Source organism: Nomascus leucogenys, chromosome 14 (genome assembly GCF_006542625.1).
Source record: "Nomascus leucogenys isolate Asia chromosome 14, Asia_NLE_v1, whole genome shotgun sequence".
Lineage (NCBI taxonomy): Eukaryota > Metazoa > Chordata > Mammalia > Primates > Hylobatidae > Nomascus > Nomascus leucogenys.
In genome coordinates this window covers 71,708,049-71,732,057 of record NC_044394.1, presented here as the reverse complement: position 1 = coordinate 71,732,057, position 24,009 = coordinate 71,708,049, and the positions used below count along the sequence as shown (strand labels likewise).

General features: G+C 39.2%; 1 protein-coding gene across 3 annotated transcripts in view; it reads left to right on the top strand.

Annotated features, from left to right (window-relative positions):
* Window positions 1–21,819, top strand: part of NPHP1 (nephrocystin 1) — a 90,444-nt gene extending 68,625 nt beyond the window's left edge. For all 3 annotated transcript variants that reach the window (XM_003277712.3, XM_012495732.2, XM_003277711.3), the window contains 6 exons: window positions 1,200–1,276; window positions 2,125–2,224; window positions 13,460–13,572; window positions 16,012–16,085; window positions 19,615–19,659; window positions 21,231–21,819. In XM_003277712.3, coding sequence (XP_003277760.2) covers window positions 1,200–1,276; window positions 2,125–2,224; window positions 13,460–13,572; window positions 16,012–16,085; window positions 19,615–19,659; window positions 21,231–21,503 — 682 coding nt within the window. In that variant the 3' untranslated portion in view covers window positions 21,504–21,819. The remainder of the gene's footprint in view (window positions 1–1,199; window positions 1,277–2,124; window positions 2,225–13,459; window positions 13,573–16,011; window positions 16,086–19,614; window positions 19,660–21,230) is intronic.
* Window positions 21,820–24,009: the final 2,190 nt, after the last annotated feature.

Here is a 24,009-nt window from a genome sequence, read left to right as displayed (position 1 = left end):
TAAGGAATTGTATATCTATTCCATCTTTCTGAAAGTGAAGTCGCAGATATTTTTTTAAATGAGGTAGAGCTCTGTGTATTAATATTGACACATTTTCAGTGTATTAGTATGTGGAAAAAGTTGCAGAATATTTTGAATACTGCGACTCCACTTTTGTTCATTAAAAACTATTTGTGGGCCAGGTGAGGTGGCTCACAATGCCGGTAATCTCAGCACTTTGGGAGGCCTTGGTGGGAGGATCACCTGAGCCTAGGAGTTAGAGACCAGCCTGGGCAACATGGTGAGACCCTGTCTCTACAAAAATAAAAAAATTAGCCAAGCATGGTGGCACACGCCTGTAATCCCAGCTACTCACGAGGCTGAGCTGGGAGGATTGTTTGAGTCTGAGAGGTCGAGACTGCAGTGAGCAGTTTTCATGCCACTGTGCTCTAGCCTAGGTGACAGAGTGAGATTCTGCCTCCAAAAAACAAAAACAAAACAAAGCAAAACTGTTCCCAGAAGTTGCCTCTGAGGAGCAGAATTGAGGAGGTGGTGCATTACAGTTAAAGGGCTCTTTTACCTTCTTCTTTCTACACTTAATATGTGACTTCAGAAGAAAAGCATGTAGTGTGTTAGTTTTGAAGCATGTGTTAGTTTTGAAATTCACCGTGTTTATACATTTGCATTTGCATAGAAAAAGATAGGGCAGGAGATTAACCAAACTAGAGAAGGCGGCATGGGGAGGGATTTTTCACTTTTTACTTATCATTCCTCTGCCATTCAAACTTTTTATAATAATCTACATGTTACTTTTATATTTTAAAAATAATATAAGTTCATAATGGCCTCATTTCAAATAATGATGCAACACATTTGAAAAATACATTAAAAAACAATCACTTGTCATTAACATAAGTCATTAAGGTCCGAACACTTTAATGACTTGAATTAATTTTTCTCATTTTCAAGGAAAAATGTATTTTCTACAGTGTATAGTTAGGAAAGATAATTTTCTGCAGCTTATAATTAGGAAAGAAAGACTGTTTATTTGCCCAGATAGTACCTCATGGAGGGATCAACAATTATTCTTTCCATTTACCAATGAGGCATAAATAAAATGTCTGTGAGTATATTAGTGCTAAAAAATATGTAACTACTGACTCCAGTGTTTTCTACATGTCCACTGCTTATCTCTGTCATTGTATATTATTCTTTTATAGAACTTACGAGCTTTTCTTGAATGGTGGTACTCCTTATGAAAAAGGTATTGAAGTGGATCCTTCAGTATCCAGAAGAGGTATGGCTCTCATGTGTTGTCTTCCTTTCCTTAAAGATTAAACAAATAGAAGCATCCGAGAGGTAGCTACATTCTAATAAGCATAGCGTTTTTTACTTGGATTCACACTTTTCAAAATATGTCATTTGATGTAAAAATTTTAATCATTTTAAGTACTTATTTTCTTGGTAACACATATGAGACTCTAAGAAATCATGAAGAATGAAATCATGAAGAATGAGAACTAATGCTAGTTCCTTTTCATTGACCACTGAACTGATACTTGTGACTAATACAGAGACTGCCTATTGCTAGGTCAAAGGATGCAGACATTTGAAACAGTAATATGTATGCCAAATTGCCCTCTAGAAATACTGAGCATCTTTTACTATGTTCATTAACCAGGCACTGTGCTATATAATGGGAGAATGAAGAACAAGACAGATATGGTCATTGCCTCATGGGGCTCAGAGCCTGACAGATTTGGAATTCCATTTCCACTCCTCAGCCACCCATCTATTTGTTTGGTGATTCAGGACATGCCACCTCTGCTGCCCCCACAACGCCAGTCCTGCCTTCTTGGGACAGAAAGCAGTTTGGCGTCTGGGATGCAGTTGGTTCTACCTGGAGTCAGACATGCTGTTTTCCTTTGTAATCTGGCAGCAATAATGCTGTAACTCATCTGATTTAGCAAACAATCCTGTGCCCTTAGGGAGGTCTCTCAGCTCATTTAGGGTATATGGATGACTCTTGCCTTTCATTCAATTCAGCACTACTAGGTGGTATATTTTCATGAAATACTTGTTTTGTTATACTCACTGTCTCAAGTACTTAAAGTTTCGTGAGTTACTTTTGATTTTTCTTAAAAGCACACGGTAGTGTTTTCTACCAGATGATGACAATGAGAAGGCAGCCTCAACTTCTAGTAAAACTGAGATCCTTGAACAGAAGATCAAGAAATGTACTAAGGTTGGTACCTGCTTTTATCTGTCCAGTGAATTTGGGATCATTCAGCACTTGGAGACCATCTCTGCTTTTGGCTTTGCCTCATATTTAGTCATCTTTTGTTATAATATTTTTGTCCTCTTTAATTCTTCCCCCAAAGGTCAGTAGGGAAATGGGTAACAAGGCTGAAATTAGCTTGCTCTTCTATTTACTAGTTAGCTCTTCTAACCAAATCTGTTATTTGAGCTAACTAGTAAATAGAAGACTTGACTAAATGGGGCTTACCAATGCATGATTCTACCCTCAGGGAACTTTTTCTAATGTCAAGTTTATTTAGATATAATTTACATGCAGTAAAGTTTACTCTTTTTAGTTTATAGTTCTTTGTGTTTTGACAAATGTATACTGTCATGTGATTACCACTACAATCAAGATAGAGAACTTTCCCTCACTCTAAAAAGTTATCTCATGCCCCTTTGTAGTCAGCTCTGTAGCCCCAGCCTCAGGCAGTCACACCTATTTTCTTTCCCAGCAGTTTTGCTTTGTCCAAAATGTCATACAAAGGGAATCATAACACTTGGAAGCCTTTTGAGTCTGGCTTCTTTCACTTAGCCTAGTGCATTTGAGACTTACCCATGCCATTGCATGTGCCAGTAATTTGTTCCTTTTTGTTCTAAATAGTACAGACTGTCCCTGACTTACTCAAGGTTTTTCAACTTTACCATGGTGCAAAAGCAAAACCCATTCAGTAGACACTATACTTCAGTACAGATTCAATGAATTACATGAGATAGTTATACTTTATTACAAAATAGGCTTTGTATTAGATGATTTTGCCCAACTGTAGGTTAATGTGTTATGAGCATGTTTAAGGTAGGCCTGTCTAAGCTCTGATGTTCAGTAGGCTAGTTGTAGGCTGGGCATGGTGGCTCACACCTATAATTGCAGCACTTTGGGAGGCCGAAGTGGTAGAATCGCTTGAGGCCAGGAGTTCAAGACCAGCCTGGGCAACATGGCAAAACCCCATCTCTACCAAAAAAAAAAAAAATTAGCTGGGTATGGTGACGCACACCTGTAGTCCCAGCTACTTGGGAGGCTTAGGTGGGAGGATTGCTTGAGCCCAAGAGGTTGAGGCTGCAATGAGCTGTGATGGTGCCACTGCACCCCAGCCTGGGTGGCAGAATGAGACCCTGATTCAAAAAAAAAAAAAAAGTCTAGGTATATTAAATGCATTTTCAACTTACGATATTATCTTCAACTTATGATATTTTCAATTTATGATGGGTTTCTGGGGATATAACCCACCATAAGTTGAGGAGCATCTGAATTCCCTTTGATAGATATACTACAATGTGTTTATTCATTCACAAATTGATGGGCATTTGGGTTGTTTCTAGGTTTGGGCAATTATAAATAAAGCTGCTTTTAACATTTGTGTACAAATTTTCTGCATATTTGTGGATCTATGTCTTCATCTCTCATGGGTATAAATACCTAGGAGTGAGATTATTGGGACATATGGAGTTTAACTTTATAAGAAACTACCAAACTGTTTTTAAAATGACTGTACAACTTTGCACTCTCATTAGCAATGTATGAGAGTTCCAGTTACTCTATATTCTTGACAGCACTTGATATGATCAGTTTTTCTGTTTTGGCCATCCTAATAAATGAGAATAGTGGTTTCTCATGGTGTTTTAAATATACATTTTCCTCAGGGAGTTTGTAAACTAGTAAAATCTCAGATCTATCAGTTTCTCACTCAGTACCCCCCTAGACTAGTCATTTAACATCTCTGTCAGGGTCTTAATGTCTACATCTTTAAAATGGACATAATAATAATAATATCAGCCCCATAAAGGTATAATGAGGTTTAATGGAAAGAAAATATATAAAACAGTTAGCCAGTATTTACAGTGTGTGGCACATAGTAACTAACACAATAGTGGTAGCTATAGTTATTTACTACTATAATTGTTTTATATATAGATAAATGTAAATATAAAGCCAGGTAGATGGTGCTATATCATAAAATTTGTTCAAATGAAGATGTGTAGCTGGTAAAATCAGGGGGCATTTGAAATCACCTTTGAGGGATTGGGAAGATGCAGAGGAAAGGAGCTCCACAGAGGAGGCACGAGGACAAGAGGGGGAAGGAAGAGCATGGCATGGGACAGAGACTGTTGCAGCTGAACTGTCCCACCATGACCTGCTCATTTCTCACAGATTATTAAGAAGTAGAGAAGTCAGTGAAGACTTGGCATGCTCCTGTGAATGGTTTTTCTCATTCCAGATCATAGTCTTAGCTTAAATACCCCTTGTTCTTACCACTACTACTGAAATTTATTTTATAATTATAGTGTTAACAGTTCAATCTTTCAATAGCCATTAATAATGTGTTCATGGGTATTATTTACTCTCTTAGCTTTTTTCCCCGTTGGATGTTCATAGAGCCTGTAAATCCTCTTTTTTGGCCAGTCTTTCCTTGGAAAATTGTTATTTTTCAAGATTAGAAAGAAAGCAGCACAGTAGGAGTCTTTGTGAAAGAAAAGCCAAATCTTGTTTGGCCTCATTCTTCCTGCATCTTTGGCCTCCCCACTACTCATCTTGTTGATAAGCTTCCAAGAGTCCAGAAGCACTTCCATGTGTATCTTTCAATTACAGCTCTTAATAGTGTTTCTTTGGCCCCCAAATACTGGTTTTCAGATACTTTGTATGACCTCAAGATCAAATTGGACTGTGTGGTGCAGAAGTTAGCAAGGCAGCCCCTTCTTCTTAAGCAGTGAATGCTCTTCTGTATGCTGGGTTCTTAAAGGTCCTGTGTCCTTGTCCTCCATAACTCAGGACTGTGTCATTTGTTTCATTACAGTACAGAATAGGCACCCGAAAAATGTTTGTGAAATAATTTCAAAGCAGAGCTCTCCCTGCTAGTGTGAAAGTATACTCCTCAGGACTTCCGCACAGCTTCCACCTGTCCCTGGCCTCCCTCTGCCTTGTCTTGGTGTGTGCTCTTCCATAGAGAGACTTGAGTGCTGGCTTGAAATTGCCTCTCCACTTTGCATGACCCCAAAATATACATTCCTGGGAATTTCAAAAGTGAGTTGGGACACACTGCTGGTGCAACTCCAGGCTGGCTCTCACGGAAACCAGCTCATGGGCAGTGAAACCAGAGGCCCTGGGCCTTGCAGCAGGGCCCTGGGGGCCATAGTCAGGGGGCGGGGTGGGGCTGTGCTGTGGGTTCAAGGTAAGAGGCTAGGCACCAGCCTGGGCCCTTTTGGACATCACTGAGCCTGTGCATCCTGGAGGTGGAGACTGAAGCAGGACTGATCCATTTCAACATCCTCTCCTCCCTTGACCCGAAACCTTCGGTAGGTGGGAGAACAAGACAGGTAATGATACCAATAGTCCTTCTCCTCCTCTCCTTCAAAGGCACGCCCCGCCTCTATCCTCACCCTCCCTTCTTTACAAACTTCACCTTTGTTTGTGCAAACTTCTCTGCTCAAAGGCGAAAGGACAGGGGCTCTTTCCATTATGCCAAAGGACATGAGACAGTGGAGACAAGGCCAAGGGCAGAAAGCCTAGTTAGAGTTTGCATTAGTGCCCATTTTTACCCAGTGCCCTTGCTGTTTGGCTTTACACTGCCCTCTCTGACTCAGCCAGCAGTCCTACACATATATATCTTTTGGATATCAGGAATCCTGTGAAAATGTGAATTATTCAGTGTAGACCAATGGCACCAGAGTCCTGCTCACGGGGCTTGGCAGTCTTGTTTTGTGGAGTAGGTTGTGATCATGGCGACCTTGTCAACATAAGAAAAAGAGAGCAAATAGATGCTTCAGTTTCACCAACATTTGTCTTTTGGAGCTGTTTTTCAAAAGGGTTTAACTTGATGTGATTTGACCAAAAGCATGTGTATAAACACCTGAGGAGGGAAAGCCCTGAATTTGACTTCAGATTTCCAGTGCATGAGTTCTAAATATCAAGAAACCCTGATCTGTAGAAGTAGGTTGCGTGTGTGTGTGTGTGTGTGTGTGTGTGTGTGTAAATTTGCTATAAATTAATTATCCTTTTTTTGATGCATTCCATCTTTTTTTCTCCTTTACTTTCATTATATCATTGCTAAAAATAAATAAGGTAATAATGTTAGTTGCTTAAATGCTTGAGACCCATTCATTGTGTTCATTGCCAGAGTTTGCTGGGTCTACATGTGAATTCAGGAGGAAGTATATTTTTACTTACTTAATTCAGCTAACCTTTAGCAGCCCAGAACTTTCTAGTCGTCTTAAGTTTGGGAAAATCAGATGCTTTCTCTAAAGAAAATCTAATAAAGGGCAAGCAGCGTTGCTTCATGTTGTGAGAAGGTGCCAGAAGGAAAGGAGTGCCCACACTGAGTGGACCAGTGCCTGCCAGGCAAAGCAGGCAGGTCTACGAGAAAAGGAGAGGGCCAAGCAGAAGGAAGGAAATTCCCACCCCTTTCCCTGGCAAAACCTTAGCTGTTCTTCATCATGAGCCCTGAGTTCGGGCATGCAGCTGAAACACTGTGCAATGGGACCGTGGACCAATGGGCAGAACATGAACATGTTGTTCATGAACTCAGGTTGTTCTGCCCCCTGCTCATGAACATGTCCATGGTCCCAGAACAACCCAGAATCACAGCCTGATCCCTGAGAAAGCATGTGGTGATGACGCTGAGGCAGCTGAAATGGTCCCCTGCATCCCGTCTTTAAAATGTAGGTCAAATGTATACAAGATCAGAATTTAGCCAGGTTGAAAAAAGACAGTTTGAAAAAGACAGTTTCTGATTTTATGTATCAATATGTTGTATATCAAGATAACTGTGCTAAGAGAACCTGTATTATATTTTTAGATGTTTCTAGAAATTCAGGATTTAAAGAGTGGTCAAGGATATTTCTTTAATTCCATGAAACTTTTTTTTTCTTTTTTTTTATTATTAGTTTCAGGGTACATGTGCAGAACGTGCAGGTTAGTTACGTATGTATACATGTGCCATGTTGGTTTGCTGCACCCATTAACTCGTCATTTAACATCAGGTATATCTCCTAATGCTGTCCCTCCCCTCTGCCCCCACCCCACAACAGGCCCTGGTGTGTGATGTTCCCCTTCCTGTGTCCATGTGTTCTCATTGTTCAATTCCCACCTATGAGTGAGAACATGCGGTATTTGGTTTTTTGTCCTTGTGATAGTTTGCTGAGAATGATGGTTTCCAGTTTCATCCATGTGCCTACAAAGGACATGAACTCATCATTTTTTATGGCTGCATAGTATTCCATGGTGTATATGTGCCACATTTTCTTAATCCAATCTATCATTGTTGGACATTTGGGTTGGTTCCAAGTCTTTGCTATTGTGAATAGTGCCGCAATAAACATACATGTGCATGTATCTTTATAGCAGCATGATTTATAATCCTTTGGGTATATACCCAGTAATGGGATGGCTGGGTCAAATGGTATTTCTAGTTCTAGATCCTTGAGGAATCGCCACACTGACTTCCACAATGGTTGAACTAGTTTACAGTCCCACCAACAGTGTAAAAGTGTTCCTATTTCTCCACATCCTCTCCAGCACCTGTTGTTTCCTGACTTTTTAATGATCGCCATTCTAACTGGTGTGAGATGGTATCTCATTGTGGTTTTGATTTGCATTTCTCTGATGGCCAGTGATGATGAGCATTTTTTCATGTGTCTTTTGGCTGCATAAATGTCTTCTTTTGAGAAGTGTCTGTTCATATCCTTCACCCACTTTTTGATGGGGGTTGTTTGTTTTTTTCTTGTAAATTTGTTGGAGTTCACTGTAGACTCTGGATATTAGCCCTTTGTCAGATGAGTAGATTGCAACAATTTTCTCCCATTCTGTAGTTGCCTGTTCACTCTGAGAGTAGTTTCTTTTGCTGTGCAGAAGCTCTTTAGTTTAATTAGATCCCATTTGTCAATTCTGGCTTTTGTTGCCATTGCTTTTGGTGTTTTAGACATGAAATCCTTGCCCATGCGTATATCCTGAATGGTATTGCCTAGGTTTTCTTCTAGGGTTTTTATGGTTTCAGGTCTAACATGTAAGTCTTTAATCCATCTTGAATTAATTTTTGTATAAGGTGTAAGGAAGGGATCCAGTTTCAGCTTTCTACATATGGCTAGCCAGTTTTCCCAGCACCATTTATTAAATAGGGAATCCTTTCCCTGTTTCTTGTTTTTGTCAGGTTTGTCAAAGATCAGATAGTTGTAGATAAGCGGCATTATTTCTGAGTGCTCTGTTCTGTTCCATTGGTCTATATCTCTGTTTTGGTACCAGTACCATGCTGTTTTGGTTACTGTAGCCTTGTAGTATAGTTTGAGGTAAGGTAGCATTATGCCTCCAGCTTTGTTCTTTTGGCTTAGGATTGACTTGGCAATGCGGGCTCTTTTTTAGTTCCATATGAACTTTAAAGTAGTTTTTTCCAATTCTGTGAAGAAAGTCATTGGTAGCTTGATGGGGATGGCATTGAATCTATGAATTACCTTGGACAGTATAGCCATTTTCACAATATTGATTCTTCCTACCCATGAGCATGGGATGTTCTTCCATTTGTTTATATCCTCTTTTATTTCATTGAGCAGTGGTTTGTAGTTCTCCTTGAAGAGGTCCTTCATGTCCCTTGTAAGTTGGATTCCTAGGTATTTTATTCTCTTTGAAGCAATTGTGAATGGGAGTTCACTCATGATTTGGCTCTCTGTTTGTCTGTTATTGGTGTATAAGAATGCTTGTGATTTTTGCACGTTGATTTTGTATCCTGAGACTTTGCTGAAGTTGCCTATCAGCTTAAGGAGATTTTGGGCTGAGACGATGGGGTTTTCTAGATATACAATCATGTCATCTGCAAACAGGGACAATTTGACTTCTTCTTTTCCTAATTGAATACCCTTTATTTCCTTCTCCTGCCTGATTGCCCTGGCCAGAACTTCCAACACGATGTTGAATAGGAGTGGTGAGAGAGGACATCCCTGTCTTGTGCCAGTTTTCAAAGGGAATGCTTCCAGTTTTTGCCCATTCAGTATGATATTGGCTGTGGGTTTGTCATAGATAGCTCTTATTATTTTGAGATACGTCCCATTAATACCTAGTTTATTGAGAGTTTTTAGCATGAAGCGTTGTTGAATTTTGTCAAAGGCCTTTTCTGCATCTATTGAGATAATCATATGGTTTTTGTCATTGGTTCTGTTTATATGATGGATTGCATTTATTGATTTGCATATGTTGAACCAGCCTTGCATCCCAGGGATGAAGCCCACTTGATCATGGTGGATAAGCTTTTTGATGCATTCCGTGAAACTTAATTACTCGTGGAATCCATTGCTGTCACCTCATCACAGTGGTCACATTCATTCTGTTCTGTTCCAACAGGCTGGAAGCCTGAATATTACCTCTGTGATAATTTTCCCTTCTAAAAATCAAATCTTAGGAATTAAGATAAAGGATTAATTTACAAAAAGTAAGATCTCTTTTTAAATCTTTGGTGATTTTTCTCAACCCAAAGATATCTTCCTTTTGATAGAAGACAACGTATCATTTGTAAGGTTTTTGAGATTTTCTATATGGTCCTTCTTCATGCTTAATGACAGAGTTTATATATTTCTAAAAATAGTATTAGAAATGTATATTAGAATGATCTAAGATATTTTCTTGAGTACTTTCAAAGGTTGAATCTTGTGCATGATATATTCCCAGTATTTACTATATGTCATGTGTGAGGGTCTTAAAGAACTCACTTTTCATGTTTCCAGATTATTATTTTGAAATCTAAATATTGAAATTTTTATATTTTTAAATTTCTGACTATTTTTTGATGCTATTGTAAATTGTTTTCTTAGTGTCCTTCTCAAATTGTGCGTTGTTACTGTATAGAAGTACGATTTTTACTTGTTGATTTTGTATTCTGCAACTTTGCTAGTCATTTATTCTGAAGCTATTTTTCATGGAGTATTTAGGGTTTTCTACATATATTCTACATATTTCAACATCATTTTGTCTGCAAACAAAGATGCTTTTCTTTTTTTAGAAAAATATTTCCATTACTATGTTGAGTAAAAGTGGCAGGAGCAGGATCCTTGTCTTGTTCCTTACCTTTGGGGAAAAGCTTTCAGTGTTTCACCATTGAGTATGATGTTAGCTGTAGGCTTTTCATATATGGCCTTTGTTATGTTGCAGTAGTTTCTTTCTATTCCTAGTTTGTTGAGTGTTTTTATCATGAAAGGGTGTCAAATTTTACGCTTTTTCAGCATCAATTGAGAAAATAATGTGGGTTTTTCCCCTTAATTCTGTTAATGTAGCACATTATGTTGATTGATTTTTGGATGTTGAGCCATCCTTGCATTTCATTAATAAATTTGACTTGGTCATGGTGTACAAGCTTTTTAGTATGCTGTTGAATTCACTTTGCTAGTATTTTGTTGAGGATTTTGCATTAATATTCAGGAATATTGGCCTGTAGTTTTTTCTTTTTTCTTTTTTTTCTTGTAGCATTGTTGGCTTTTTTACTAGGGTAATTCTGACCTCATAATGAGTTTCATAGTGTTTTTTCCTCTTCATTTTTTGGAAAACTTTGAGGAAAATTGGTGTTAATTCTTCTTTAAAGGTTTGCTAGAATTCTCCAGTGAAGCCGTCTGATGCTGGGCTTTTCTTTATCAGGAGATTTTTTTAATTACTGATTCAATCTCCTTACTTGTTATTGAGATTTTCTATTTCTTTGTGATTCAGCCTTAGTAGGTTGTGTGTTTCTAGAAATGCGCCTGTTTCATTTGGGTCATCCAACTTGTTGGCATACAACTATTTATAGTACTCTCTTACACATTTTTTATTTCTGTAAAATCAATACTAATATCCCCTCTTTCATTTCTGATTTTAGTTGAGTCTTCGTTAGTCATTCTCACTAAAGGTTTGTCAATTTTGTTCATCTTTTCAAAGAACAGACTCTTGCTTTCATTGATTTTCTCTATTGTTTTTCTATTCTTTATTTTGTCTATCTCTGACCTAATCTTTATTATTTCTTTCCTTCTGCTAGTTTTGTTCTTCTAGTTCCTTAGGGCATAAAGTTAGGTTGTTGACTTGAGCTCTTCCTTCTTTTTTAACGTTAAGTATTTATAGCTATAAATTTCCCTCTTAGGACTGTTTTCACTGTATCTTGTAAATTTTGGTATGTTGTGTTTTCATTTCATTTCTCAAGATATTTTCTAGTTTCTCTTGAGATTTCTTCTTTGAGTCATTGGTTGTTTGAGTGTGTTGTTTAATTTCCACATATTTATGTGTTTTCCAGTTTTCCTTCTGCTTTGATTTCTAGTTTCATTTCATTATGATTGAAAAAGGATATTTTGTATGATTTCAATCTTTTCAAATTTATTAAGACTTACTTTGTGACTCAACATATGGTCTTTCCTGGAGAATATCTCATGTGCACTTGAGAAAAATGTGTATTCTGCTGTTGCTGGGTAGAGTGTTTTGTAAATGTCAGCTAGATCCAATTAGTCTACAGTGTTACTGATCTTTTGTTTCATTGTTCTATACCTTATCGAAAGTAGGATATTGAAATCTTCTCTATTATTGTAGATCTGTGTATTGCTCCCTTCAATTCTGTCAGTGTTTGCTTCATATATTTAGAAGCACTGATGTTTGGTGCATATATGTTTATAATTGTTATATATTCTGAATTGACTCTTTTATGATTGTACAATATCTTTCTTTGTCTCTTGTAACTTTTGGGGGGCTTGAAGTCTATTTTGTCTGATATTAGTATGGCTAAACATGTTCTCTTTTAGTTGTTATTTACATGAAAATTTTTTTTCTGTTCTTTCACTTTCTACCCATGAGTGTCCTAAGTCTACAGTGAGTCTCTTATAGATAGCATATAATTAAATCGTGTTTTTTTTAGTGCATCCTGCCAATCTGTATCTTTTGATTGAAGGGTCTAATTTATTTACATTTAAAGTGATTACTAATAGAGAAAGACTTACTTTTGCCATTTTATTACTCATTTGCTGCTTATCTTATAGCTTTTTTTGTTCTTAATTTCCTCCCTCACTGATTTCCTTTGTGTTTGATTTTTCATAGTGACAAATTTTGATTCCCTTTTACTTTCCATTCGAAAATATTCTATAGTTATTTTCTTTGTGGTTACCATGGTATTACATATAACATCCTAAAGTTATAACAATCTATTTTAAACTAATACCAACTTAACTTGGTATTACATACAACATCCTAAGGTTATAGCAGTCTATTTTAAACTGATACCAATTTAACTTCGATATTGAATTATTTTCTGTTTTTTAGCCCTTACTGTATACCAGACACTACATTAAGCACTCCATACTTACTTCATTTGTTGTTGTTGTTGTTGTTGTTTTGTTTTGAGACAGAGTCTTGCTCTGTCACCCAGGTTGGAGTGCAGTGGCACAATCTTGGCTCATGGCAACATCCACCGCCCAGGCTCAAGGGATTCTTCTGCCTTGGCCTCTGAGTAGCTGGGATTACAGGTGCCCACCACCACACCTGGCTAATTTTTGTATTTTCAGCAGAGATATGGTTTCACCATGTTGGCCAGGCTGGTCTCAAACTCCTGACCTCAAGCGATTCACCCGTCTCGGCCTCCCAAAGTGTTAGGATTACAGGTGTGAGCCACCATGCCCAGCCCACACTTACTTAATTTTAATCCTTTTAGTAACCCTCTGAAATGCAAGTATTACTATTGGTATCCAATGAGGAAAGCAAAGCACAAGGAGATGAATTAATTAATTTAAAGTCACATAGCTAAGAAGTGACAAAGTCCAGACTTATTCCAGGTCTGTCACACCCTCCCATGTTCCAGCCAGTACTGTGAACAGCCTGAATTTGTATTTCTTCTGCATTCACCAAATCAGGCATGGCGGCCACATGCCTTTGTTAAAGCTTGTAGCTGACTAGTTCCCTTCTTTTCAAAACATATAATTAGTGGCTTCCCTTTTTTATTTGACATTTAACATCGGTATATATGCTAACATGGAAGCACAAAAATGGTAACATAGAGTTGAGACTCAAAAGTGTAAACAAATAAAAAAAGTTATCTGAAATTTAATGTGGCCTACTTGTAGTAGAAATTTTTCTTTAAATAGTTAAAAATGTGTTCCAGTAATGAAGCAAAATTTGGGACTGTTTATTAAAGTAATATACATCAAAACATTATAAGTTGGATTGTAGGGGATTGTCTAATGAATACATTTTTTTCTTCAATAGTCTACTGCCAGAAACATTAATTGGAAGTGTGTGTTCTATTCACTTGTTGGTATTTTATCGACAAATTCTTGGAGATGTGCTTCTGAAAGACAGAATGAGCTTGCAAAATACTGGTAAGTGGGCTTTGTCACTTCCTTTTGTGCAGTAATGCTTCATACTCTGAGTAAAGGTAACCTATACCATCTTGTATCTTCTGTTTCTGATTGTGACTTTTGGAATAAAATATTTAAAACAGCATTGATGTTAATACATTACTTATGGGACATCTTTGGATCCAAAGCATTGAGCTTTGTGAATTCAACACATATTCAGTTCTTTCAAACGTATGTATTTTCACATTTCAAATTCTAGAGTTTTGAGATCCCAAGAGTCAGATATAGTCATATTTTCCCTTGATGTCTCTGAGTAATCTGTTTTTTCCCATGTGTTTGGTGTGCACATCATCATTTTGAAGAGAAACCAAAATCAACCAAAATAGCTGGTTCTTAGTGCATGAAGTGTAAGTATCAAATGGGTTAGTTTAAATTGGTGAATCCAGATACGGAGTATTTGGGTGTCCTATGTACTGTCTTTATTCTTGCAACTTTTTTGTATGTTTGAAATTTTTACCAAGTAAAATGTTAAAAAATAAGTTTAAAAATCAATGAGTCACCATACATGATTGAACCTACAAAGAGAAATGCATGTGTTATAATAATTGCCTTCAAAAAGAAAAGCAGTTTAATTTTATTGGTTCTTCTTTCAATTCAAAAAATCAGTAACCAGATATGTACTGAGTACCTGGTATGTGCCAGATATTATGCTAGGCCCAGTGAGGAATGAGACAGGCATAGGCGTCCCAGGCCTCAAACACATAATTTCATCAATAATTCTTTCCACCCTTTTGAAATAAGTGCTGTGAAGGAAAATACACAACGAGAACATGCACTGGGAAGACTTGATTAATGTGGAGGGCAAGGAAAGGCTTCTTTGAGTGGGTAATATTTAACAAAAGATGTGAGAGAGGAATTAGACCTATGAGGGAAGTGTGTGGGGAAGGATTCTTTCTGGGTAGAGGAGCCAGCATGTCTAAAGACCCAAGGAAAGAAGACATGCATGTGTTGGAGGGCTTGAAACTGAGGCAGGCCAGTATGGATGGAGCAGAGTGAGTGAGAGGCTTAGCACTTGTGGACAAATAACATTCATAGGCAGGAGTCCTCTCCCAGGGACTTATCACCTGGATAGATAGGTAGAAGTGGGACTCAAAGGCAGAGAAGCGCAGAAAGTTCTCAAGGAATCATTATAACTCTAAGGGGGAGGACGGGTAAACCTTTAATCACCATTGCCTTTGAATTCATTTTCATGACTCTTGAGAAACTTCATGAATGATATGACCTCTTAAAGAGGATAAGGCTTGTTAGTTTTCCCAATAGATAAGAAGTTTACTCAGAATTGTTGACTTCGTTTGAATTTAATCATTAGAATAAAATATCCTAATAGTATCTAAAGAATGAATTTTTCTCTACTGAGGACACCAGATTATAGAATACCTTGCCCTTGCCATTTCAAAAGTGTCTGCTATGGTTTCAATGTGTCCCATCTAAAATTCATGTTACCAACGTAATGGTATTGAAAAGTGGGGCCTTTGAGTGGTGATTAGGCCATGAGGGCTGTTGCCTTATGAATGGGATTAGAGACTCTTACAGAAGGGCTTGACAAGGGAATTTGTCTCACTTACCCTTTTGCCTTCAGCCACATGATGACACAGTGTTCTCCCCTCTGGAGGATGTTGTAAGAAGGCCCTTACCAGACACTAAATGCCATTACCTTGATCTTGGATTTCCCAACCTCCAGAACTTGGAGAAATAATTTTATTTTGTTTATGTTACCCAGTCTCAGGTATTGCACTACAGCAGTGCAAACAGACTAAGACATGTCTTTCCTGGTGTGCTTCTTTGCACAGATTTTTCATGTGCTGTTATCTATTGTGAAATGTGAATATTCTCCCCTATTGTGTTTGGTCATATGGCCAGAATCCTCAATTCCTAATTCTTCCAGTTTCACCTACCACTGTCTGCTGGCTCCAGACACAAGTTTGGGTCCTTCCCTGAGCACTGGTGGACTGGTATCAGACCTGAGCAGCAGGCCGTCTGCCTCCTTTCCCCCAGTGCTTCCTGGTTTCTGCTCAGTCTCCCAAGAGCAGGGCTACCTCTAAGGGGAAGATTCCTTTTACCGTGCCACAGCCATAAGGGAGAAAGAGAAGTTGAAGAAAAACACAGAACAAAATTTTCTAGTCTTTCTAGCCTAGTCTCTAGGCTTTCTGTTCAGAGCCTCCTTGCCCTCACTCTAAAAGCTCCATTAATTTGGTCCAGGAACTCACCAGGATATGGGTATAGGGGCAAATGAAGGTTGAAGGGACAGCTTTGAGCTCTCCTAGAAGTCAAAGTGTGTAGAATGTGTCATCAACAAATCATTTGGCACAATAATTTTCATCTGAATATTTTTGTGTCTATTGCAATAAAACCCATTGAGTAAAGTTTGCATAAAATTCTTTCTGTTGTTTTGCATTTCAGATTTAATTAGCCATCCCATGCTGGCCACCTTCCCCATGCTCTTGGAGCAGCCTGATGTGATGGATGCCCTCAGGGTGGGTAGCATGCGTTGCAGTGGAAACCTGCTGGCTTATGGAAGCAGTTACACACTCTGTATTAATGAGTTCTGTCATCTGGTCTAGGCCCTTTTTTTTGTTACTAGGATGATGTCTCCCAATCCCTATCCATTGTCTAGGTAACTCAGTCCTCATCTTTCCCATCTTAGCATGAATTCCCAAGGGCTGCCTTCCCTGACCCAGGGAGCAGATGGAGTGCCTGCTATGTACACTATTTGCAATCTTTGCCCATTTTTTCCTTGACTTAGGATGGCCACTGATTGTGTCCTAAGAGCAAAAATCCAAAATGGTCTGTAAGATCAATCAGTTGAATTTCCAGGGGAGAATCAGGGCATGCACATCATCTTTAATTTAATTCCATGTGTGCTGTTTGCTGTCTGAAATAACTGTTGGGTATTACGTTAAATCATATGAAATCTCCAATTTTCAGCCATTTTTGGCCTCTCTAAGTGGCAGTTTCATATGGGTTAGCCTAATACATCAGGGTCAATAAGTAGAAGAGCTGCATGCATGCAAGGCAGATACACAGGTAACATCACAAGTGCTGTGGGGGAGGTATAACCCAGGACCTTGAAGATTTAAAGAAGGCAGCAAAGAAGGATCCAAATTCTGTTTCATTAGAGAGGTCCTGCCTGAGAGAGCCTAATAGAGGCCAGGGCCAAGAGGATTTTGACCTGCTGAGATGGGGGTGAAGACATTGCAGGTGGAAGGGTTAGCATGAGCAGACATTTGAGGCAGGAAGGAATAGAGCTGACAGTCCAGCTTGGCATGTCAGATGCAAGTAAGGGAGTGGTTGGTAGATGGGCAAGGTAAGCCTGAGTCTCGGTGTGAGGCTGAGGGTGGTGGTAGGTGTTGGGTAACCCAGGAAGGTTTCTTCTTTAGGCAAACTCTGCCAAGTGCAAAGAGGCAGAACATGTGCAGGAGGGAGGTGAACATATTAGGGGGTGACTCCTGCTGATAAAAACTAGGCCATGTGGTCTTGACAGCAGAAACGGAAGGAGGACTCAGTCATCCACAAAGGTTCTTATTAGACTTTGAAACCAATTCATATGCTAGCTTGGCTGGGTTGGGGGGTGTCAATAGTAATAATGACATTTTCAACAGAGATGTTTAAGAAAATGTTCATGGTGCATATGATCTCCTGTTATTTTAGATAAGTTCATCTGGCACTATAGCTAGATAATGCAGAATTTCTCTTTCTTCTCCTATAAAGTCACTAGTATCATAATAATTATTCATTATACAGAACATATATACACTGATTCTTCAACAAAGATTTCACAAGAGCCCACTATGTATTAATGTAAGGCACTGTGCTGGCCACAGGAATATTTCCCTAGGTGTGTAACAGGAATCTGCACCTTGTTCTTAGGAGGAACCTTAGGAACCCTAATCTAGTCTAAAATCTGCATTTCCCTGATGAGCAGACAGCTCAGAGACGTGCAGTGACCTGGCCGGCCATGGAGCTCAGCCGTGACCCAGCCAGGGCTGTCCCTGCAGGTCAGCTCTGGGTGCACCCCTTATGTGCCACGGGCTGCTTGAAAGCATGAGGGTAAAGTTGTGCACATATGTTATTTAGCAAAAAGACCCCATTTGAGCCATAATAAGCATAAATATATATACATTTATATACCTGCCTGTGAAAAGATCTGGAAGAATATATTCCAGAGTATTGGTGAATATCTCTGGATGTTGGATTATTTTACCTAAATTTTCTTAATTTTTTCACATTGAATTATTTGTGGAATGATAATTTTAAAAAAGAAAGTGGCGGTTGTTTCTACACTCATGAGCCTTCTTCTCTCCGTGGCATAGTGTATTACTTAGGAGAAGCTCGGCTGTGCTGTGGTGGTTAGCACAGGTTTATTTCTCACCCATGGTATGTGTCCAGCATGGATCAGTGGAAGACGGTGCTCCACAGTCACCCAAGGGTACAGGCTGGTGGAGCCTCCACTGTCTCACAGCACCATCTGGAACAAGTAGCTGCCTCTGTTGCCAGTTGCCCTGCAGTAGAGGGAGAATGGAGAATTGTTCTTGGGCTTTCACTGCCTTTGCTCCAAAGGGGCCTGGGCCACTTCTGCTCACATTTCATTGGCCAAAACCAGTCACACAGTCCATTTAACTTCAAAGGAGGTATAGTCTTCTTTTTGTTCCAGAAGAAAGGAAGTGGATCTTGGTGAGGTGATAGTGACCTTTAACACATTTGCTGTTCCCAAATGAGTTAGTCTAAGTGAAACATCCTACTGTTTGCTGGTGGCTGAATGAAAAATAAGGTGGGACATTGATGTGTAACTAACAAAAATAGACAAATTTTACCAGACACTAAGTCTGCATTTGCTAAGTGATACTCATGTTAAGCCATATTATTAGGTTGGTGCAAGAGAACTGCGGTTTTTGCCATAAAAGTAGTAGCAAAAACCACAATTACTTTTGCACCAACCGAATAAAATTTAAAATGTACAGCATGTGAGCCTCCTAGTGTTTACTTACCTAGCACAGTTCAGTTTGTGGATGACATTTTAATAAGAAGAAGAATGGCACTTGGCCTGTTTAGTAAAACACTCTGGTTCTGTAAGGGTCCTCTTCAAACTCCTAAGGACCCATAGCACAGCAGTTAATAGGGTGGAGGACCATAGTCCCCTCACGTGGTAATAGGTATGAACATTCCAAAATGTTCTCATGAGTGGCATAGTCTGTTATCTCCTGCTGATAGGAGGAGATAACAGCTCCATCAATGCATCATTTATTTTATGGAGAATCTCTTTATTGGTGCCATATGTTATATTCATCCCAGGGCCTCCCTGCTGAGAAAGGTCCGATGCTTTCAGGTTACTCATGATATCAGGTGCCAACAGGAGGATATCTACTGACATGCACAGAACCCAGACCCTGGAACAGGCAGCCGTGAGACTGGTCATATTCCACCCACGCGTTCAGTTTGCCAGGAAATGACACAGTGAAAGTCTTAAATTCATACTTCTGTGGGACTAATTGAACTCTGAGGTTTTTATTTATTTAAAGAAATTTCTGTGAAGCCTTGTGGACAGATTAGAAATATTTACTTACAAAATTGTACTTCAGTCTGTCTCATTCTGACCATTGTCATAATCACGACAGAGAGAATTGTAGAAAAGTTTGGTATTTGGCAGTGTTTTCTATTTTCATTACTGTCTTACTTGGAAAGCTTAATACTATCTTATTATTCAGGTGCTGTGTTTGTATAGTTTGCATGGATGTGTTAGTGTTTCACTGATTCTATTCTTAAGTTAGTTTTGATTTATAATTATCATGGGCTTCTACGGCATTTTTCACAGATACATCTGCCTAGTCGTTCTGGTGCTGGGTCATTTGCAATAGATTCCTAATTACAGATTCACTTCTTGCTTGTGTAGAATCTGTACAGCATTTTTAACCCTGTCCATAAGTTTATTTACAGAGTAAATTTGCATAAGTGTTGCAAGGACTTGTTACTACTTGGACTAATATAATATTTCTGTTTGCTCTTTAGAGTTCATGGGCTGAAAAAGAAAGTACATTAAAAAGATCAGAGAAGGTAATATGATTTTCCACACTGAACTTCATATTTGCAGTACCTGGTGTTTGCTTGCCTATTCTAAAAATGTCTCTTTTTTAGCGAAAGTAGCCGTAGTCATAATCCCTCTTAACCAGGGAAACTGTTTCATTATGGCTGCAAAAACACATTCCAAGAGGGTTATGCATGATTGTTAACTAATGTGAGAAGGAACACTTGTTCAAGACAGCCATTTCAGATTACTGAGTTTTATTTAAATAAAGGGGAAGTTTCTAAGCCAAAGTCCCTCAGTTGTGTATCAAATTTCTTTTATTTTTAAAAAACTTCTCTAGCTCTCAAAGCCTGTATCAGGTAAAGAGAAGGAAAAAAAAAATGGCCTGAGCTGTGCCATATATTGAAAACAATGCACTGCTCCTGCTTACATTGCTATACAATCATGGTAATTACCAATCCGGACTTGCTTTAATCAGTGAGTAGTGGTTTGACTGCTCTCATTCAGGATTTGGCAAATGGGAAGGGCTAGATGGAAAATCTTTTTGGCTTTTCAGGTCTTATGGTCTCTGTTACACTACTCAACTCTGGTGTTGTAACACAAAAGCAGTCACAGACAATATGTAAATGACCAAATGTGACTGTTTTCCCATAAAACTTTATTTATGAAAAGAGGTGGCAGTCCACATTTGACCCACAGTCCATACTTTACCAGTCCTGATCTAAAGTATTCATTATCTACAAGGAAAATGAAGTAACAAATGAGCTGAAAACCCTAAAAATTAGGAAACAATTTATACATTGTATCCTTATTTCAGCCTCCATTTGATCAGTACCATCTACATACATGTGACTTTGCCAAAACTGTCAGGCTTAGTGCTATTCTAGTACAGCAGCCTTGGGCCTGTAGACATTGCCCTTATGTGGACATGTGTGGTGGGATGGGTGATATCTCTGTGTAGACTCTGCTGCCTATGGACAGCTCTGGCCTCAGCTTGCTGTGCTCTCTGAGATTCCCACCATGGCCTGTGGGCATCGGGGCTTGACATGGGTACAGCTGATACTGCACCATTCTTATCTGGGAAGGGTCTGACATCCGCATCACCAAAGGACCCCTCAACCTCCATCCCAGGCATTGCTGGAAATAAGCCAACAACTCTGGATCCTATGCAGAACACCTGCTACAATTCTCTTAGATAACATGACAGTTACCTCTGATATGCTGTCAGTAAGTAGGTTCAGCTGACTTGGCATTGTTTCAGTTATATTTACCCCTAACCACACTGGTGTCACCAAAATTAGACTGCAACACCTTGACAGAATGTGTGAGACACCCTCCATGGAGCTTAGGAGACACCCTGGTCTCATGGAGCCACGTAGAGGCTCTCAGGGAGAACTGCTCCGCTGTACTCTGTGTAACTCTGCTCACTTCCACTTCTGAAGTGCCATGTCCTGCCTGAGCAGCTGACTCAGAGCCGATACCTGCCAGGCACTAATGGCACCCTCCATCCTACCTCTTAGGTGGCTTTTAGTTAATAGAGTTCTTAGAATTTAACACTTTAAAAATAACAATGTTATTTGTGGGGGTGGGGTTTTCCCAGAGAGACAAAGAGTTCCTGAAGTCCACGTTTCTCCTGGTTTACCATGACTGTGTGCTCCCACTTCTCCACTCCACACGCCTACCCCCGTTCAGGTGGGCAGAAGAAGAGACTGAGACTGCACGATGGAAAGTTATCACTGACTTCCTTAAGCAAAACCAAGAAAACCAGGGCGCCCTCCAAGCTCTGCTGTCACCAGACGGAGTTCATGAACCTTTTGACCTTTCAGAGCAGACCTATGACTTCTTGGGTGAAATGAGAAAGAATGCAGTGTGACAGTGGCAGCTTCTAGCCCTCAGCTTCCCACGGAATCAGATGGATCCTCCACGATTACGTGAATAAAATGATGGAACCAAAAATCACTGTCACTTTACAACTTAGGTTTTACTCTTTTCTTTCTACAGACCATATTTTTAAAGATATGTTTATACAATAATTTAAATATTTTTTAAAACTATGAAATAAATTTTTATAAGGAATACTGTTATATCTAAATTTAAACAGTATTTATTTTTTTCAAAAACAGCTACTTAATGGTATAGATTTCTATAAAAGCAAGATTTTGTCAAAAACAAAATTTATGATTATTCAAGAAAGTGAAAAAAACAACCTATAGAATGGGAAAACATATTTGCAAATCATCTAACTGATAAGGGTCTAGTATCCAAAATATTTATATTTATGAGTGTTAATAAAATTTATCTTGTTCAATAAAGAGGAAGTTAAAGTGATCCATTTGAGAAAGTTGTATCACTTAATTCAGTCTGATACTTGAATGTGATTTACCCCTAATTAAGTATAAAAACAGAGTCGCTTTTGCCTTTTCAAATCAAGAAAATAAGTGCTCTGTCAAAAGAACAAAAAGAAACTTTCAGGCACTGGAGAGTGGAGTTGATTCACCCTTTCAGGTTTTGTTGCATTTCAGATAAACTTGTGATTGCTGGTAAAATGTCCCAAGCCTTTCCTTTTAGTGATAAATAGTAGCACCCTGTGTTAATTGAGCACCTACTGTGTGTCTGAGCATTTCTCATTAGCCCAGTTAATCCTCACACCTACTGTAGGAGATAGGTACTGTTTTTTTTTATTACTGTGGAAGAAACAGACCAGATAGATGAAGTAATTTGCCTAAGGTCACAGCTAATAAGTGGCACAGCTAATATTCCAAGTAAAGATACCGTGTATAGTTTTCTACAACCTAAGATGTTCTGCCTTATCAGTGCAAACGTTTTAGGATTCCATGTGAAAATAAAATAAGAGAAAAAGTTTAACCTAAATAATTAGAATCCCATTAGCGGTACTTTTTTTTTTTATGGCATGCTGCCTTAAAAGAGCCATTTATTTTTAGAGATCTGTCATATTATGAAACTTCTGGGCTATCTTGGCTAACTTATCCTAAACCCTTAACCTAAATTTAACTTGAGCCCCAGTTTCAGAAATTAACATGGTATGAAAGTGTTTCCAGGCCAGGCACGGTGGCTCACGCCTGTAATCCCAACACTTTGGGAGGCCGAGGTGGGTGGATCACCTGAGGTCAGGAGTTTGAGACCAGCCTGGCCAACACCATCTCTACTAAAAACACAAAATTAGCTGGGCGTGGTAGTGCGTGCCTGTAATCCCAGCTGCTTGGGAGGCTGAGGTAGAAGAATTGTTTGAACTTGGGAGGCGGAGGTTGCAGTGAGCCAAGATCGCGCCATTGCACTCCAGCCTAGGCAACAAGAGCGAAACCCCATCTCAAAAAAAAAAAAAAAAAAAAAGAAAGGGTTCCCAGCCACAAATGTGACAAGTGAGAACTGGGCATTGGAAAAGAGATTTCATTCTCCAGGAACTCATTTCAGGAGATCTCTCCCCGTGCGTGCCCTTCTGCCCTCAACCACACAATACAAGGCTGAGTGTGGCAAACACCTTCCTTTTGCCCATCAGCTGCCTGGGCACGCTTACAAAATGGTGCCACCACTTCTCTAGCACCGTGGCCCTCCCCAGCTCCTGCTCCCAGGGAGGGCTTTGCCTTTCAAATGGAGGTGGTAAGTGTGCACAGCGACTTTTTCCTACGCTGTTACTGAGTTGCCTCCTCCTACTCTTAGTCCCCTGCAGTCCTGTTTTTGCAAGAACATGAGCCCATATCACTCCTCACTGTGAAAGTCCTTTCTCTGTAGAAACGACTTTTAATTTCTAAGCTCTACCTTTTTATTTATTTTTATTTATTTTTTGAGGCAGGGTCTCACTCTGTCACCTAGGCTGTAGTGCAGTGGTGCAATCACAGTTCACTGCAGCCTCAACTTCCCCGGGCTCAGGTGATCTCCTACCTCAGCCTCCTGAGTAGCTGAGAGCACACACACGTGCCATCATGCTTGGCTAATTTTTGTGTTTTTTATTGTAGAAACAGGGTCTCACTATGTTGCCCAGGCTGGTCCTGAACTCCTGGACTCAAGCAATTCTCCTGCCTCAGTCTCCCAAAGTGCTGGGATTTCAGAGCCACCATGCTTGGCCATCTTTTTCATTTATTTTTTTTAACCATTTGGCTTATTCTTAGCGTTAAGCCAGGGGTGGGGCATTTTGAGTGAAAGAAAATGCTAGCGAATTTCTTTCAGTGCATGTACAACATGGAGGAAGAGAAGGCTTTTTATTAGAATGCATTTTCAAAGACTGTCTTCCATGTTCATTTGAGAATGTGTCATGAGCTGACAAATACGGACAACTTCATAGTTTCTGACACATTAGGAAAGTATAGGGATACCAGAGAAAAAGCGTAAGTGAAGCTTAGGCCAGAAAGTGAGGTACATAC